The sequence below is a fragment of the Colletes latitarsis genome, chromosome 9 (genome assembly GCF_051014445.1).
Source record: "Colletes latitarsis isolate SP2378_abdomen chromosome 9, iyColLati1, whole genome shotgun sequence".
In the NCBI taxonomy this organism is placed as follows: domain Eukaryota; kingdom Metazoa; phylum Arthropoda; class Insecta; order Hymenoptera; family Colletidae; genus Colletes; species Colletes latitarsis.
The window spans coordinates 12969963-12989930 of NC_135142.1; the positions used below are offsets into that span (position 1 = coordinate 12969963).

The 19968-nt window shown below is 37.4% G+C and overlaps 1 protein-coding gene and 1 pseudogene across 8 annotated transcripts in view; both read right to left on the reverse strand.

Moving 5' to 3' along the window:
- The window catches only part of LOC143345876 (SUN domain-containing ossification factor), a 177956-nt gene that overhangs the window by 31223 nt on the left and 126765 nt on the right, over positions 1 to 19968 (reverse strand). For all 8 annotated transcript variants that reach the window (XR_013080334.1, XM_076773433.1, XM_076773435.1 and 5 more), the window contains one exon: positions 8572 to 10541. Coding sequence is in view for 7 of the 8 variants with exons in the window: in XM_076773433.1 (XP_076629548.1) it covers positions 8572 to 10541 (1970 nt within the window). In the remaining variant the exon portion in view is untranslated. The remainder of the gene's footprint in view (positions 1 to 8571; positions 10542 to 19968) is intronic.
- On the reverse strand, positions 6879 to 7801 carry LOC143345889 (histone-lysine N-methyltransferase SETMAR-like; annotated as a pseudogene).

Sequence of the window (19968 nt, forward strand, 5' to 3'; positions counted from 1 at the left end):
AGTTAGCCAATACTGCCCTCTTAAGTTACCCCAAGAGTGAATGTCCACTATTACTATATACAGACGCCTCAGACTGGACAATAGGGGCAGTATTACAACAATATGACCAGAAAAGTTGGAAGCCACTGGCGTTCTACTGAAAAAAGTTAAACAAGACGCAAAGAGCATACAGCACACACGATCGCGAGTTGCTGAGCATGTATCTGTCGGTAAATCAATTTAAATACTTATTAGAGGGAAGAGAATTCACAATATTTACCGATCACAAACCGTTGACATTTGCATTTAGGCAAAAGAACAAAAAAGCCTCTCCGAGACAGCAACGACAACTCCAATTTATCTCTCAATTTACAACAGAAGTACAACACGTAAACGGTAAGGAAAACATTGTGGCAAACACACTATCAAGAATCGAAAAACTCTCGGCAGTCGACTATGATCGAATAGCCGAAGAGCAAGAGACGGACGAAGAGTTAAAGGACATAATAAAAAACTTTCCTTCCTTGAGCATGAAGCAACATGTACTCCCGTCTGGAAAGGCTCTGTGGTGCGACACATCGCAGAATAACATCAGACCATACATCCCAAAAAAATTTCGAAAAACGGCGTTCAAACAGATCCACGATTTAGCGCACCCAGGTAGAAAAACAACCATCAAGCAAATAACAGAAAAATTCATATGGCCAGAAATAAAAAAACAAGTTCGAGATTGGGCGAAAGCATGTATAAGTTGCCAAAAGGTTAAAGTGAATAGACACACAAAATCAAGATTTGCAGAATTTCAAGGACCAGACGCTCGTTTCAGAATGGTACACATAGATATCATTGGACCGTTACCGCCTTCGAACGGCAAAATATATTGTCACACATGCATAGATCGATTCACAAGGTGGACAGAAGTAATGCCGTTGAGAGACATCACAGCGGAAACTGTAAGTAAGAAATTTTACAAACATTGAGTGAGTAGATTCGGTGTACCAGACAAAATAGTAACAGACCAGGGTAGGCAGTTCGAGTCTCGCCTATTTAGAAATCTAGCAGCCATCTGCGGAGCTAGAGTCCGGCATGCGACACCGTACCACCCACAAACTAACGGGAAAATCGAACGTTTCTACAGAACCCTAAAAACGGCTTTAAAAACACACGACAGCATTAAATGAACAGAAACTTTACCCACAGTGCTACTGGAACTACATTAAGCTTCCTGGGGAATTTTTCGAACCACCGAGCATCGAAGTGGAGCCTGAATCATTCGCCAACAAACTACAGCAACACATGGAACGGCTGAAACCTGTCAGAACGCAACAAGCTACAAATCAAAAGGTATTCGTTCATAAAGACCTTAATTCTTGTTCTCACGTTTTCGTAAGGGTAGACAGAGTCAAAAAGGCGCTCGAGCCAGCCTATGATGGACCATTCCTGGTGGCACAAAGACGCGAGAAATACTTCTTGGTGTTAGTAAAAGGAAAGGAAACAGCGATATCAATAAACAAACTGAAACCAGCCTACATTCTAATACCAGAGTTTTCCCCCGCCAAGGGAACAACCGATAGTCCAAGCAGCAGAGAGGAACAGCCACAAAACAAACGCAAAAAAAGAAAAGTCAAACCACCGGTAAGGTTCCAAGCCGGAAGCAAAAAAAAAACATATGTACATATAGAGATAAATACGGTGCGAAATAGGTATAAATATAAAACAGTAAATAGGGTAAAACATAGATCGTAAAGCGAATAAGCCCCTAACAGGAGTCTAGCATCGTAACTTAGTTACTGGAGGGGGAGTAACGTAGCGGCTGAGAGATGACAGATAATCGATAAGGTAGGAACCATTGTATGAATGAGGTGTGAATAACTATTTGGGCAATGAGATGGCGTGCGAACGAGAGTGGTGTGGGGATCGACTATTAGGTCTGAGGCGTGAAGCGCGCTAGAGTCGAACGAGCGCGACTACGTTCAGGTCAAAGAGGCTAGAGAGCCAACACACGTGGAACGAAGGAAATAAGAAAGGTGTTTTGTTACGAATAACGGGAAGTCCCTCATTTCACCCTTCCTGAGAGAGCGATAGTTAATTCTGCGTTAACACTAACTCGTCCAGAGTGCCTAGCACCCACAGTGGTGTAGCCAGCGTCCGTAGCTTTGGCGCTGTGCATGCTGTCGCGCCTCTAGTGACGAAGAGGCGAACTGTTTTTCACACCAGCAGCCAGGCAGCTTTCCTGATTCGAGAGAGGAAACTCTTACGCTTCACGACGCAAACGGCTACAATCGCGGCCATTATCCTAAGCTTAGTTTCCGAGCCTCAAGCACGTGCATTGTAGAAGGAGTACATCTTTGTTGTTAAGTGTTGTTAAAATAAATATAGTTAAAATCACATCCGCTGTTTCTTTGAACATACTTGTTAATATAGTATGAGTACTATAGTGGGAGTGCGAAGCGTGCGAGCGATATATTGGCATTGTTGGTGCAAGCCACGTGCGTAGAGGGTCGAGCGACAAATGTAAATTATTACAAGAATAAAATTGATAGTACAAACACCAAATTTCACATATCCTGCCACATGCGAGTGCGGCGTAACAGTGTATTGGAAACGGCATTCACCCTTTCTCTGTGAAAATCTCATCAGGCGAGTTTTTATATGCCCTTCTAGATTTTCATAAGACAGGTTGAATCTTATTCAACGTAAGGTGTTCGCGTTCCCATAAGTGGATAAAAATCTAAGGCTGTCGGTAACATCGGTAAGTAAAATTTTTCATACTGCATGAGAACCACTAGCACTAGTCTGCCGCAACCTTCGGCGCAAACGCAGCTGTTCGCGGATTGCCATTCTATAGGCGGAACTTTAAACGTTAATAACTTTTTAACGAAACCTCAATCAACAAATTGGTATTCTTGATTTTCGTCTTATTTTGGCCTCTAGAATTGCTCATGTAAATTTTTTCCAGAGGTGGCCGAACACCCTGTATACGACGCATACCGTTATTTTATTAGTGTGCTGTATATGTATATTTTTTGTTTTACAATTGATATTGATGTCATATAAGATGAACATTAAATGCAAAAATAAATAAAATATTTTTTCATTTCAAAGTTGCATTAAAAAAAAAAAGTAGCAACAGCGGGGATTCGAATGTACTGTCTCCAGATACGTAGTCAACCATACTACCGAATTACCCACAACTCGTTTTGATGAAGTGCATTAAATAATTCATTTACTAGGTGCGTACAAATCTTTAAATCAAAATATCTTGAAGACGAAGGCCCATTTTAAAGAAACCCTTAAGGTTTTTGATACTAGTTATGTACTATAATTTGTACCTACTACCGTTTCAAAAGTGATTTCCATCGCCAGAATCTCCCTTTGTCAGTACTCGTGCTACAGTAGGCTGTGAATGGGACCACCAGCACCGGCGTATCTAATTGATATTTCCCTATATCTAATAACTTCATGATTACATGGTTTGGATTTTTTCTGGCTATGTTTTTATATTGTTTGACATAGCACCGAGATTTTAAATTAACAACCTTGTAAGAGTTAGTGATTTCACATGGAATGACCCATAAATAAGTTTGACAATTTTGGAATAAATAAATTCTTTAACCGAAACGCAAATAAAAGAACTTCATTTCTACAATTCATAAGTAGTTAAAATGTGAAATCTTTAATAAAAAAAAAAAGAGAAAGTCGATTTTCGATTCTCATGGTAAAGAATCGATTCTCAGAAAAATCTGTCAGTAGAAAATTGATTTTTAACCGAAAGAATTCCCATTTTTCTGTTTCTGTACTTCTTGAGATTGATTGATTCCCTATTCTCCCAATCAACTGGATCTGCATCGAATCCAGTTCAGATATTTTGCGTAACTTGTTAAACTATACAGGGTGTCTTGTTTAAGTGAATACAGCAGGATATCTCGGAAAGAGTAGTAGTTATTAAAAAAATGTTCGTACAAAAGTTGTTTGTTTGGACGGGTTACATTATGTAGTACTAATTGCTTTTTTTGTGGTTGAAGTGGTAGAGGAGATCTGAAGGTCAATCTAATTTCCTTAAATGGAATGCTATATTCTTTTCAGAAAGTAACAGCAGGCACTGAAACAAATCCAAAGAGGTACTATACGACATTATTCTGAGTTTGGTAAAGGAAAATTGTTATCTCATGTTTACGTTCTGCATCGGTCGGCGGCTGATAGCCAATAGCCGCTGCTGTGTCGTGTCAAATTCGTCCGTATGAAATTATTTCCCACGTGTTTCTTTCATTAATTCTTTAATGATCGACAATCAGTTTAACAATAATCCTCAATCTCTGTTTATAATATCATAATTGCAGTAACTTGCTACGAACGCAACCAACGCTGTTCAGTAGCGGCTACTGGCTGTCGGCCGCCAATCGATATAGAATGTAAACATAACATAACGATTTACCTTTATCGAACTCAGAATAATATTGTATAGCTTAGTGCCTGCTGTTACTTTCTGAAGAAAAAAAATATAGCATTCCATTTGAGAAAATTAGATTGACCTTCAGATCTCCTTCACTACTCCACCCACAAGAAAACAATTAGTACTACATGATGTAGCCCATTCTACCAAACAACTTTTATACGAACATATTTTTAATAACTACAACTTATTCCGAGATATCATGCTGTACTCACTTAAACAAGACACCCTGTATGTACGTTACCGTGAAAAACCGAAATTAGAAAATGTCGACTTTCTCTGGTGAATATCAAGATTCACATAGTCGCTTGGTGTATGCCCGGAATATGTGCTAAATATCCTTATCTCCCACTTACACCGACAAATGTCGACATTCACCATGCACTAATAGTGAACGTTGAATAAAAATATTTTTGTGACGTTTTTAGATAATACTTTATTATCAAAACATATTATGATATATATAAAAATAGGAGATAGCTTAAATAACAGTTCATGTAAATAAACTGTTGAACTTAAAACGAACGGTATATTCTAAATGAGAAAAGAAAATAATATCAATAATAAACTTATTTAATTATGTGATTAACATTATACAATCCTATTTATTGCAACAACTTAAATTGTTATGACACTTTAAATTGCACAAGAATTCCTTGCTTTTACAACTGTATTTAGTTGTGGAACACTTCTTTTTGCAATGACAGCGTGTATAGCCTTGCCCTCCACTTCTCAAATTAGCTACACAGCTGCGTCTCTCAGCGACATTTCTTGAGAAGAAATTTCATTTATGAAAAGTAATTTTTCTTTACAAATTACGAACTAATTATGGGTATAAAACTGGTTGAGGGTACCTTTTTTGTGAACTAATTTATAAAAGTCGAAGTCTCCTATTCTAACAACATCCGCCAACACATTCGGCCATCTGTACGACCACGGTTGACATCAGAGACTTGTATTCGAGCAGAAGGAAATTTTCTTTTTGAGGTTCGTCACATTTTTGTTGCTTGCAGTAGATGATCCTCTTTTGCGGCCACTCTTTTTATAAAAATAAACTTGTGTTGCTCAGTCAGGGCTTGATATAAAGACGTGGCAGGTTGCAGCTCCTCTTCAATATTTTCCTTTGGAATATGGTTTTCGGTATGGCCACTGCTCAAATTTTCTTCAAAAGTATTAACAATTTCTTCGAGCTGTTCTTCAGTTTCAATATTTGCGATTTGTTCGCCAGGCAAAGATGACGATGCTATGCCTTTTTTTGGTTTAACGCCAAACATCGCTTCATAAGGATTTTGGCGTATTCCTTCGTAGTATGTACTGTTCTTGGCAAATTGAACAAAGAGCAAACCATCTGACCATTTATTTATATCGTTATCGTTCATCTATGCAGTTATCATATTCTGTATATCCTGATTAGCCCTTTCAACTAAGCCTTATATTTGACTATGACGAGTTTCCATGAACTATCTTAACATCTTTCCACATAGCGCATAGTTCGGATATGACTTGATTACTGAATTCCCTACCATTATCTAATTGCAGTATAGCTGGGGCACCAAATGTTAAAAATATTTGAAGAAAGTAATACACTACTTCTTCAGCTGTCTTAGGTCGTAGCTGGACGAACTTCATTAAATGATCTTAATACACCATTATGAACTTATATTTGCCATCCCTGTATGACTGCAGGTCTATCAGATCAACTTGACATCTTGAATTTAACTCCGAACTGACCACTGATTTCATAACAATATCTTTTTTAGATGCACTATGCTTCATTTGACATTGTTTATATTAGGGGGACCGGAAAGTAATGTCGTTTTTTTACATTAAATTCAAACAGATAAATTTTGAACATGTTTCTATTTTTAATCAATGCTGTAATTACCCTCGTTATCAACAACCTTTTGCCATCTAGTGTGCAAATTTTCAATGCCGGATCAATAAAAATCAATTGGTTTTTGAGTAAAATATCTGGAGATAACATTTTGGACATCATCCAAATTTTCAAATTTTTTGCCACTTAGAAAATGTTGTAGCGATTTGAATAGATGGTAATCCGATGGCGCAATATTGGGTGAGTATGGTGGGTGAGGTAATACCTCCTATCTCCATTCATTAATTTTTTCTAGGGTTCGTCTTGCGCAGTAGGGTCTTGCATTATCGTGTTGCAGAATAACGCCTTTTCTGTTGACAATCACTGGGCATTTTTCAATTCAAGATTAATTTACTTGATCCAATTGTTCACAGTAAATGTCTGCATTCACAGTTTGTCCAGGTCTCAGCACTTCAAAATGAACGACTCCGCGAATACTCCACCAAACACAGAAAAGCGCCTTTTTAGGATGTAAACCTGGCTTAACTGTACTTTTTGACGATTCATTCAAAGAGAGCCGCTGCCTTTTGCGTTTTGGATTATCCTAGAGGATTCATTTTACATCTCGAATGATCAAACGATCAAAAAACGCTTCTGTATTGTGCCGCTGAAACAATAAGTTGCATATGGTCGACCGGTCAGCTTTGTTTTCTTCGGACAGATTATGCGGGGCCCAAACACCTGCTCTGCTTACTTTTGTAAGAAAAGATGGTATTCTGGTCAGGAAAGCGGTCGAGCGTTTTAATGAAATCAACACGAGGTGGACTTTCTAAAAACTGTATTCTATATCTGCTCGTGGCAAAAGCTAACACAATTCTGTCCCTAACAGAGAACCAGAGTCGTGTGGGCACCCTTGACAATACGGCCTTCCTTTTTCCAAGTCTCTTGACCGTACCTCCTTTAAGAGGGGGAAACGCGCCATGAAGAAACACATGGCCTGCTTCAGGCATTTATTTATTTCGACTTTTCTAACACTTTACCAAACCTCTGCAAATGTTCTTGTCTACCAAGGTTGGTTAAGTGTCTTTGACAGTTCCTCGATTGTTTAACAAGGATTTGCTTCCATTTCCGCCATTAACATGTCATTGTCTAAAGTTGTTGGTCTTCCTGATCAATAGGAGTCAGAAAGATCAAAATTACCGGATTTGAACTTAGAAAATCACTTTTGGCATTTACGAACGTCTAATGTACTTGGATAAACTTTGAAAATGTTTTTGGTAGCAACTGTTGCGTTACTACTCTTGTGAAACTCAAAAAGTATACAATGCCGGATATGTACCTCTTCTAGTATTTGGCTCGCCATTTCACCACAAATTGCAACAAAAATTTAAGATTTAATTAGTTACAAGTAAACAGGTCACTCCAACCTCGCAATGTCTGTGGCACGACTTTGAAGTACACAATGAGTTAATAAATGACAAACTAATATCTACATACGCAGAAACGACATTACTTTCCAGCCCCCCTAATATAAATTTAAATACAACATTACAACTTCATATGTAATATTTTTGTATTTAACTTGCAATTCTTTAAGCATACGTGTCCTTCTTCCATTGCCTATTCTGGTGTGAGTTTCAGATAGTGTACTGAACAATTCATCGTTGATAACATAATACTGTATATTCGTTTCTCTTGGTTTTAATGGTATAATTAATTTTTCTTCATCATTAATTTTTAAAACATCAAAACGTTTTAATCGTCTGTAATCTAAAGGTGTGCTGCACTTAGTTTTAGCAGAAATCACTTCAGAAAGTATTTTAGAGATTTTTTCTTGAGGAAAATAAAAACAATTATCTTGTCGTTTATTCGCAATTAATGCACGTAACTTTTTGAAAAAAAAGATCACGGTTCATTACAGTATCCATTATATCGCATAAAAAATATGAAATTCAAGAAAATGTCGCACACCCCAGCAAACCTTGCATAAAACTGACAAACATCAGTGTTCCAGAGTATAATAAACAGATGCCACGTGACCTCAATTGCGACAGAACAAAGGATTTAGCGCCAGACTGTCGCCTCTCTGCCGACATCGGCTTCCCGTTTCGATCTCCACCACAGCATATCTGTGCTTGTCGGCATACACTGGTGGTGGTCCGAATGTATAAGAATATAACCAAATACTCGGTCTTTCACCGACGTATTTGGTACGTGTTGACATTTACCAGAGAAAGTCGTCATTCTCCAATTTCGGTCATTCACGGTAACATGTACATATCACACACATTGAAAAATCATAAACTGATTATATCAATAAACTTACCTTAATTCTATTAGATAATCTAAGAAAAACAGATTCTTTCTGTGGCATGATATTGTTTGTTGACTGCGTTACCGAGGCACTTGAAGCTGGCCCACTTTGAATCTGTGCAGCATCCCCTTCTAAATCCTTTAAATCAGATAGCAACGTATCAAACATCAACGGATCCTGAGATGATAATTTAATTCCTTGATCCACAATTTCTGGTTGTCCTTGTTTTCCTTCATAGTCGAAGTGTTCCATTTTCTCTACTTTGCTTGGTATACCGACAAATTCCAAAGGCTCTACATCAAGTACAACATCTTCGTGTAACAACTCATTATTATCAATAGTAGTTGTTAAAACAGAAGGAATTGTTTGAGCTTGATTTTCGATTGAAGTACTAGAAGTAATCAATGGCTCTTCAGAGTCTTTTACAATTGCATGTTGTCCGCTATTTAAAGATTCGAGAATAGTTGTTAACGTTTCAGTCTGAATTGATTCCTCGATACTATCTTTACTAGATTCTAAAATAGAAATTGTGGAAATATTTTTTAGTTCTTCTTTTCCAAGTAGTTTGTTAGGTTTTATTTGCGAAGCTAAATTTTCAGAACTCGTGGAGGTCTCAATAGGTGTACTAATAGATTTATCAACTTCTTGATTGAGTATTTCCTGATTACTTTTTTGAGATTCTCGAGAAGGTACTGATTTACTATCGGCACTTGAACTCGAAATGTATATAGGTGATGCATGTTCAAATGGCTTAATTGTTTCAGTATTATATTCTTCATTATCTTTACGTAAAACATCTTCCTTACTAGTATCTTTAGTATAGTTAAGTAGTATTTCATAGCTTGCATTCAGTACCATTTTACCTTCTTTTATTGCTAACATATTACAGAGTGCCGTAATATATTCACTCTTAAATATAGATGTAAAGAATAATAACTGTAAATTCTTTGTTGAATTAAACCTTTCATCAGGTTGGTTGTGTTTTTCTATTGTATCTTCTATTTTGCTAGTTTCTTCTTCAGAATCTCTTTTGATAAGAGTTTCAATTTCCACGTCGTAACTCTTACAGAATCCATTATGACGTAAAGTTTTGTTCACAAGATCAATTTTTAATAACTGATTCAATTGTTGCGCTCTGCAGCTAATTAAATAGAATACCTTTGCAAGTTTCTGATTCGAGCAACCATTGCAAAGAATTGTATATCTTGGCGTAGTGCAATCAAGAAAAGAGTTCTCAGAGAAATTACTGCTATTTACATTTTGTTTGATTCTTGTGACATTTTCACCAGCTAATTCATTGGATTTTCCTAATACTTGAGCTGCTTTTTTTACAATACTTAATACAGCATCTCTAGCACTACCAAATAAATTTCTTGGTGGTTCACCAATTTCAATGTCTAAAACTTCTTCTCCATCACTATCTTCTTCATCGTGTGCATCTGTATCCGTATCTCTCGAAATTTGATTTTCTGTTTCCGTTTCTAAAACCTCGAATTCACTGGTACCGTAAGCACGAAATAATGAAATGGGGCAAAAATGTTCAGACCCATAATATGTATGAAGCTCTACTTTTATAAATTTTCCAAAAAGATGTGGTTGTAAAACAAAACTTTGAATATCCTTTACATCTTTCGCAGTGAACTGACCAACCAGACTCCAGTCTCGCGTAGGAAAACGATCACTAATGTATACCGAAAAATCCTTTGGTAATGAACTAAAAAGTTCAAAATTGGCCAATTCGATTTTTTTTGCTTGAATAGCCTCGCAAAGTTCTACCACGAACCATATGCGCGATGTGCAGGTATTCAACATATATTCATCCCTGGTGTATGCTAAAACACTTCTGGCACTTCGAGCTTCCGGATTGGCTGCTACGATTTTAGCTCCACAATCTGGAGAAGCGTAATTTTTGGAACGAATCTTCATTCCACCAATTCCGCGCACTGGAGCTCCAGAATTTTGAACAGATACATTTGGATGTGCTGCAAACAAAAAACTTATGATGTGAACAAGTCAGTACATATGAGCCAGTTATTATGAAAATGTCCTATGTTATGAAAGCAACGAAATTGAGATTTTCATTTAGCATTATAACATATAAACTATATTTCATTATTATGGAAGACTTTTTGCTAAATTGTCATGAAGTAAGTAATAAAATGAAGTTGCCATTTTCATTATTATCAGCATGTTTATGTTCATTTTAATAGTGTCGTAAATCATTGTTTAACCTAACGCGTTGTGATAAAAGAAGTAACGTAGTCACATTTTCTATAAATATTATCTATCATGTTGTCAAACAAAGGTTATCAAAATATTACATCAAACTGAAAATAGATGCACATATAAAATTTTGAATGTTTGTTTTTATTAAATATAATTGACCTTTATAATAAATGTAGTGACATTTCTTTAAAAAATGATGTATATATTTAACAAGTAACGGACCCATTGTTATATACTTACCAAGTTATATATAAATAAAACTAAATGAAATAACAACTATATAGGCTGTTCGGCCATCTCTGAGAAAAATTTTAATGGAAGATTCCAAAGGCCAAAATAAGACGAAAATCAAGAATACCAATTTGTTGATTGAGGCTTCGTTAAAAAGTTATTAACGTTTAAAGTTCCGCCTGTAGCTACGTGCGTGCATTACATTGAGGCAGGTCAGCCTAGTGATACTCACTCATAAAACTGTAAGGTTATCGACACGTCAGTAAGTAGAGTTTTACACACTGAGTTAGAACCATTATGTACGCAACTGCTCCTAGATTGTCGTTCTATAAGCGGAACTTTAAACGTTAATAACTTTCTGACGAAGCCTCAATCAACAAATTAAGATTCTTGATATCCGTCTTATTTTGGTTTCTAGAATCTCGCATTAAAATTTTTCCCAGGGATGGCCGAACATCCTGTATATTTACAAAGGGTATAGCCGAATAAGGGCATTAAATGTGTCCCCAAACCAAATTGACCTAGCGATGGGTCATTCGATAGCTTATCAAAAGAAAATCCTTTGTACCAATTTTTAACCCGGAATCACGATGATGGGGGTAGCAATGGAGTAATAAACAAAAATCACGTTTTTACGCAATTTCTTTTGTCCTATTGAACAAAAAACTGCAAAAAATGCTGAAAATTGCCAATTACGCATTGAAGCAATTACAGAACTACTTTTGTATTTTTACAGTAAACAGGTATTGTTATTACTATTATTCTCAATTTTTTCAGATTTTTCATTTTAGTGCGCCGTAGTGAGCAAAAATAAAAACCGATTTTTTTCCTCATTTTCTGCATATTAGAGTAACTTACAAATCGAATTTTTATGTATTCTTTAGCATATGAGTGTTTCGTGGACTGTTCAATATTTTTACACTAAGCAGAATTACATAAGAATTGAAAAAAATAAAATAAAGCCAACCGTTGAGTACAATTTATTTTAAAGAATCAACGATATTTTCAACGATTCCGTTGCCGCAGTAGTAAAGTGTCGGACTGTGGAACTGTTGGAAGTTTTTTGACCGTAGGTTCGAGTCTCTCTTTTGGACTTCATTTTTCTTGTATTCATTAATTTTTTTTTCAAGTGCGAAGTATGTAGCAATGATCTATATTTACTTATAAATCTTCTGAAGTATTGCTGAACGTCGTAGTTGATCGTTCGGTCAGTGTATTACGGATACACTGTTTGATTACACTGTAACCGAATCACATTGAAACTACTGTACATGATGCAGCTAGTCGGTGGAGCGCTTTCTAGAGACTTCGGTTGTCGGTGGTTGAAATGGAACTCTAGTGGATGATTATTTTTCCTTAAAATTACAGGTCGGACGAGTTCTGGTTGGTGTAGGAAGATTTGAGAGATGGAAAGACGTGGGAGGATACAATTTTGTAATTGGATGTTGGAGAAATCGTGAGATGGTTATTTTGGAGAAAAAAGTAGGAGGAAAGTGGAAAGACGATCGGGACGAAGGGGTGGTTGTGGAAAAGAAAAGTCGAGGTCGTTGCAAGCGATGACAGGCCTAGGTTGTAAACTATTTCTAAATCTGAAGAGGTTTCTGGCAACCAAATGTCGCTATTGTTCGTGGCCTTGTATCGGCACGTACCGGCTACAGGGGTTCCTTTGCTCTGGGTCTAAAATTATGTCTTCACGCTGCATTACGTTGCGACGCAACAAGTATTCAAAAAATAATTTAATCTTGAATATGTATACAAATAATTTTGGTGCGATTTTTGCGTTGGAGCATTTTCTTATCTCCATATCATTTGAGAATAACTCGAAAATAATTAACATATTGTTAATTATACCTAGATATTGTTAAACTATTGCAATGCTTCATGAACAGTTCAATCCAAAGAGATTTGATAATTCGGTTTATGATACACTCTTCTGGCACATTGCTGTTTTTAAAAAACATTTTCTTCGTAAGATTATTTTAATAAATTGTAGATAGTAAGAAATTGAAATTTTGAACATCAATACAAAATATTTAAATCCTTTACTTCTATTCTACATTTGTACTTCAATAACCTCAATAGTTAACTTCTGAGTGAATCCCCGGCTTACAGAAAGAATAGACAAAACAGGAAAAAAAATAATAAAGTCATGGATTTAACGTTATGCATCTCGCGATTATACATATACAGGGTGTTCGGTCATCCCTGGGAAAAATTTTAGTGGGATATTCTAGAGGTCAAAATAAGACGAAAATCAAGAATACTAATTTGTTGATTGAGGCTTCGTTAACAAGTTATTAACGTTTAAAATTCCGCCTGTAAAACGGCAATCTGCGAACAGCTGTGCGCGTGCGGAAAGTTACGGTAGGTCAATGCTAGTGGTTCTTACGTACCACGAAAACTTCTATTCACCGACGTTATCGACAACCTCAAATTTTTGTGTCCACTTATGGAAACATGAACACCTTACGTTGAATAAGATTCAATTGTCCACAGTGTCCGTGTTTATAGATTGCATAATGCCGAGCGATTGTCCTAGGCTGCAACTACCGTTAATCCTGTTTGCATACGTGACAATCCTGAAATTCTCTCTAGGGAAGTTCGTACAGCGAGCAGTGATACAAAAACGCGGTTATTACTTGTTTTTGTGGCATTGGTAAAGGTTCACTACCTTCGATCCGAGTATTGCAACGGTGTTGATGAAGTGATGGTACTAGTTCAGTACCGTGAGAGAGTAGCGCGCAAATAATTAGACAGAGAAAGACTACCGAAATCTAAAACAGCACCGTGTAACTACCAATTAGAGTACGCGGCCGCGTCTTTGGCTGTCAATCCGCGCAGTTCTACGTAGACTTCTCATTAGAGCGTGTCGGCTCCCGATTCTGCTCGACCAGAAAGATTTACGAAAGGAAAGTTCCGATTATCTAATTTGAGAACTGTTCTGCCTATATTTGACGGGTGTAAAGAATAGATGTTCAGTCTGGTGCGGGTCCACTGATAGACCTCGCACAGCTGAGAATTCATTAAACTCGAGAAAAGTGTGGAAATTATCCGCCTTTTCCTTGGCGAACGGATTATTTTGAGATTCGTTCAAGTACACCCCGGAATCTCGTATGGGATTTCCCAATCGAAATTCCACGAAATCAGTACTGCGGCAAGAGATCGAGAAAATACACCAATAGAGTGTTCGATCCCTCCGTGCAGAATTAAGTGGTCGTCTCGATAATTTAAACGATTTAGACACAAAAAAGTTGGCAAAATACACCTAAGAGGGGCACCTACGTGGTGTACCTCCAGGTGGGTCCACTGTAGTCGAGTCGGCATCCACTAAGGACGCCTGACTTCTCGGCCTTCGGTTCCTTACTCCTACAGATCCCGCCGGTGTAACGTTTAGAGGAGCACCTGTGCGGAGGAGTAACGGAATCGCGGGTCAAGCTTCCACGTGGTTCAAATACTGCTAAGTGCAACGAATAGATGTGCAGCGTGCAGTGAACCACGTGCTGTCAAGCTTCGTAGTGCAACCCCCGATCAATAGGTAGGTCATCTGTTGGAACATTTAAGAGAAGTCGCAGATCGACGGTCGAACTGTTGCACTGTACTGCGTTTCGACGCATAGACTCACAATCAGTGGACTGACTCACGGGAAATGTGCATTTGGAGCCCGTCCACTAAGCAATCGACTGCAATAGGCGTAGATAAGAAATTAATTCTTTATCTGCACCGAAATAAAATACAGTCCACTAGCGCGTTCCTGTATCACGAATAGGCGAAATCCCCGCTCCTATACGTTCGAATATCGAAGCCAGGAGCGTGAGGAAACAAGCGCGGCACAACGTGTTTGCGTGTGTCTAACAAATAGCCGTGTTTTTCTGATTATAGGAATTCAGGCCTACCTCAACAGGGCGAATTGAGATCAACAACCACCCAGAAACCAGGCAACGAAATTATAACTCTTTTAATTTTGTTCATTTCCTATTTTTCATTTATATTTATATAATATTAATTTGATTTTCTTGGTTTTTTGTTTAAATTACATATTTCGTAATGAACGGGCGTCCGTAAGGCCGACGAAAAGAAAATCACTAAATTGTAATCAATTTCTCAGTAAACTCCAGATTCCTCTATCTGGACTTCGTCGTTATAAGCATTAGCTTTTTAACAGCCCGCGAGTGTCCACAAATTATCCTTTCAGGCACTAACCACTATGCAATTAAATAAACATGCAACGCAATTATGTTATTCGCGAATATTTATACGTCCGCAAGCAAACGACGAACTGACAGTTGTTGACTGCTGGGGTGCACAAAATATGTGTTCCATACCACAAATCCAACACGAAACTGACTGTTTATGATGTTTATATCCTTCTACAGATACGAACTAGTTTAATTGTTCTTTATTTATTTTTAGGAGAGTTTGCTTTAATAAGTATTCCCTAATTTTCAATATCACTGCATTTCTTAAATGCTACTTAATACATAACAGAATGAAACATGTCTAAAATGTATGGAGTGAATTCTCGTGACTGAGTCTTTTTTACGACTGACTAGCTGGCATTTTCTGTCTCCATTGAGTGCAGAGTGCGCGTGTATGTGTGAGGGAGAGACATAAGCGAGGCAAGTGAAATAAGAATCAAGAGGCTGGTCGGCATTTGTTTCTCTGAACCACGTCGATCAATGGGGCAGTCATCTGCTTGTATCGTTACATTCTATGCAACCGTTTGGTTGTCCAGGCGGCTGGGTAGGTCCCTACGTGGTGCGTCCTCCGGTGGCGGATAGGGGCAGCCGCTGGGATGGGATGCGGGAATGGGGTCATCAACCTGAGAAGGCCGGTGGCCCGATCCTCACATGGCATCCCGGAGGTCGGAGCGAAAGCGCCCGCGGACCAAATACCAGTACGAATGTGTGTATGAATGGGCTGAGGTATGGGATATTTGTCGCGGGTTATACCTAAGGCCGCAGATTGACCTGTTCGCCGCGGGTGAGTGCCTCCCACCGGGAGGGATCTGAAAAAGCACGGCACGGCAGGGAACTCCGTAATGGCTCACTAGAGTTCCCGGCCCCCCGCCAGGCGCCTGAGGATGGTCACCTTGGGGTTTTAGCCGGTAAAAGTCCGGCACTACCCGCCGGCCCGCCCTCCGGGTGGGCCCTCGGGTGTCCATGAGAATTTCCCCACGTAAAAAAAAAAAATATATGGTTACATTATTCAACGTGAACGAAAATCGTTGCGAAAAGGGTATAGCCGAATAAGGGGGTCAAATGTGCCCCCAAACCGAATTGAACGAATGATAGGTCATTCGATAGCTTATCCAAAAAAAACCAAGTGTGCAAATTTTTAACTTGAAATCTCGACCGTGGGGGTAGTAATGGGGTGAAAACGAAAATCATGTTTTTGAACAATTTCTCTTAACCTATTGAGTAAAAAAATGTAAAAAAATTCAGACACTTCGGGTACTGGGACACATATTTTGGAAGATTTTCAGATTTTTTGATCGAAGAACCAGGTAGTAAAAAATAAAAAACCGCAAAAAATGCCGAAAAATGCCAATTACGTATTGAAGGAGGCCCGGAACTACTTTTATACTTTTACAGTAAACACGTATTGCTATTACTATTATTCTCAATTGTTTTCAGATTTTTCATTTTGGTGCGCCGCAGTGAAAAAAAATAAAAACCGATTTTTTCCTCATTTTCTGCGTATTAGAGTAACTTACACGTTGAATTTTTATGCATTCTTCAATATACGAGTGTTTTGTACACTGTTTAATGTTTCTACACTAAGCAGAATTACATAACAATTGAAAGAAATAAAATAAACCAACCGTTGAGCGCAACATATCCTAAAAAATCAACGATATTTTCAATGGCGTCGTTGGCGCAACGTTAGAGTGTCCGACTGTGGAACCGCTGGAAGTTTTTTTACCGTAGGTTCGAGTCTCTCTTTGGGACTTAGAATTTTTTTTTATTCGTTATTTTTTTTTTTCAAATTCTAACTATATAACAATGGTTTATATTTATTTATAAATATTCTAAAGGCATTTTACAAATATTTTAACCTGAAATATGTATAAATATAATTTTGGAGCGATTTTTGCGTCCTTATTTTTTTTGTCAACCACGATTATTGTTTAACATCTCTTAAACTGAAATTAATGTGAAATGTTAGTTTTCAAATCTCTTACCTTTGACTATTGTGAGTGGATCAGAGCAAAAGATTGTATATTGTCTTACTATAACTTCTTCTCCCCCTTCGATCAAGCAGATCTTTCCTTTTTTTTCTCTTTCTTTGATAAATATGAATGTTTGCTACAGAGTAACTTGCTAAAAAGTGACTAATAACGAAAAATAATCTTACGAAAAAAACGATTCCTAATAACTACAATGTACCAGAAAACTGTGTCATAAACCGAATTCTCAAATCACTTTGGATTTTAACAGTATATTAAATATTGCAATAATTTAACAATATGTATCCTTGAGTTTTTGAAGTTATTGTTAAATGATGTGGAGATAAGAAAATCATCCTACGCAAAAATCGCTCCAAAATTATATTTATACATATTTCAGGTTAAAATATTTGTAAAATGCCTTTAGAATATTTATAAATAAATATAAACCATTGTTATATAGTTAGAATTTGAAAAAAAAAAATAACGAATAAAAAAAAATTCTAAGTCCCAAAGAGAGACTCGAACCTACGGTAAAAAAACTTCCAGCGGTTCCACAGTCGGACACTCTAACGTTGCGCCAACGACGCCATTGAAAATATTGTTGATTTTTTAGGATATGTTGCGCTCAACGGTTGGTTTATTTTATTTCTTTCAATTGTTATGTAATTCTGCTTAGTGTAGAAACATTAAACAGTGTACAAAACACTCGTATATTGAAGAATGCATAAAAATTCAACGTGTAAGTTACTCTAATACGCAGAAAATGAGGAAAAAATCGGTTTTTATTTTTTTTCACTGCGGCGCACCAAAATGAAAAATCTGAAAACAATTGAGAATAATAGTAATAGCAATACGTGTTTACTGTAAAAGTATAAAAGTAGTTCCGGGCCTCCTTCAATACGTAATTGGCATTTTTCGGCATTTTTTGCGGTTTTTTATTTTTTACTACCTGGTTCTTCGATCAAAAAATCTGAAAATCTTCCAAAATATGTGTCCCAGTACCCGAAGTGTCTGAATTTTTTTACATTTTTTTACTCAATAGGTTAAGAGAAATTGTTCAAAAACATGATTTTCGTTTTCACCCCATTACTACCCCCACGGTCGAGATTTCAAGTTAAAAATTTGCACACTTGGTTTTTTTTGGATAAGCTATCGAATGACCTATCATTCGTTCAATTCGGTTTGGGGGTACATTTGACCCCCTTATTCGGCTATACCCTTTCCTCAGATTCCTTGTTTCATTTTAAAATTTAAGTGTATTTAAAAAATTAATATATTGTGGTATCAGAAAGACGTTGCAATAATTTTCCTATGTTTGAGAATCGAGCCGTGTGCAAACGGTAAGAATCGGGCCGGGTGCAAAATCGATCGAAGAACCGAAAATGTTCCGCAGCACGTGTCGAGAACTTTTGCACCCGGCGCGAAGGAAACCAAAGGACGATCGGGACGAGGACTATAAAAACCAGGGCCCCGATCGCCACAGGAGGCAATCAGTATTGAGTCGACGAGTCGTAGCCGCAAGTTGTTTAAGTCGTTATTCTAAGTTGTAAATAACCTGAATAGCTCCTAAATAGTTTCTAGCCGTTATACTGTATTATATCATATTAATTAAAACCTTTTTACGTTAAATACCACAATATTCGTAAGTAACTCGGGACAATCGTGATGCACGTGCACATGAACACTCATGAATAACATAATAGCGGTGCGTATTTCTTTAATTACATAGTGGTCAGTGCCTGAAAGGATTATTTGTGGACACTCGCGGACACTGTGGACAATCATGGGGTGTGTATGCTCGCGTATGGGTGACTTTTTTATGCACAACATTGTGTATTAGAAGTAACATTCACCCTTTCTGTATGAAAATCTCGTCGGGCGAGTTTTGATATGCCCTCCTGGATTTTCATAAGACAGGTTTGAATCACATTCAACGTAAGGTGTTTACGTTCTCATGAGTAAATACAAAAATCTAAGGCTGTTGATAACGTCGGTAAGTAGAATTTTTCATGCTGCATGAGAACCATTAGCACTGACCTGCCGCAACCTTCAGCGCGTACGCAGATGTCCGAAAATTGCCATTCTAAAGGCAGAACTTTAAACGTTAATAACTTTTTAACGAAGCCTCAATTAACAAATTAGTAATCTAGATTTTTGTCTCATTTTGGTCTCTAGAATACCCATTAAAATTTTTTCCAGGGGTGGTCGAACACCCTGTATACACTGTGTCGATGTGAGATTCTAGGAACATCAGGACGAGATATTGTCATCGAGCCTTATCATAATTCATTAGCCACTCTTTAGCAAATCACATGGGTTTCCTTCTTTCTCTGTTCATAAAATTACATTTTGCTTGTAAAACTTTGACAATTCATCCATTAAGCCCTCTTTCGAGAATTTTCAGCACTTGGATGTATGGTACAATTGTCTATACACCGTTTTTAAGAAACGAATGAAGACTGTAAAACGTCACTGTGAACGTCCTGGGCCCTCAGCCCACCAACCTTCATCTCCTTCATAGAGTAGGGAGGACAATTAATAATTTGTTCCCGCAGCTACCATTGAACAATTATACTTCATTCAAAAATAAGCAATGAATAATCAAACTGATCCTTAAAACTGGGTTTATTACAAAAATGAATCATTGACAGAGTGAGTTAATATAGGTTTAGCGTAGAATGGCCCTATTTCTACATTACATATTGAAATAGTAGCAAACATACACATTTTTCAGAGAAAGAGAAAGAGTGGGAGAGAACTGCTTGATCTAAAGGAAAGGAGAA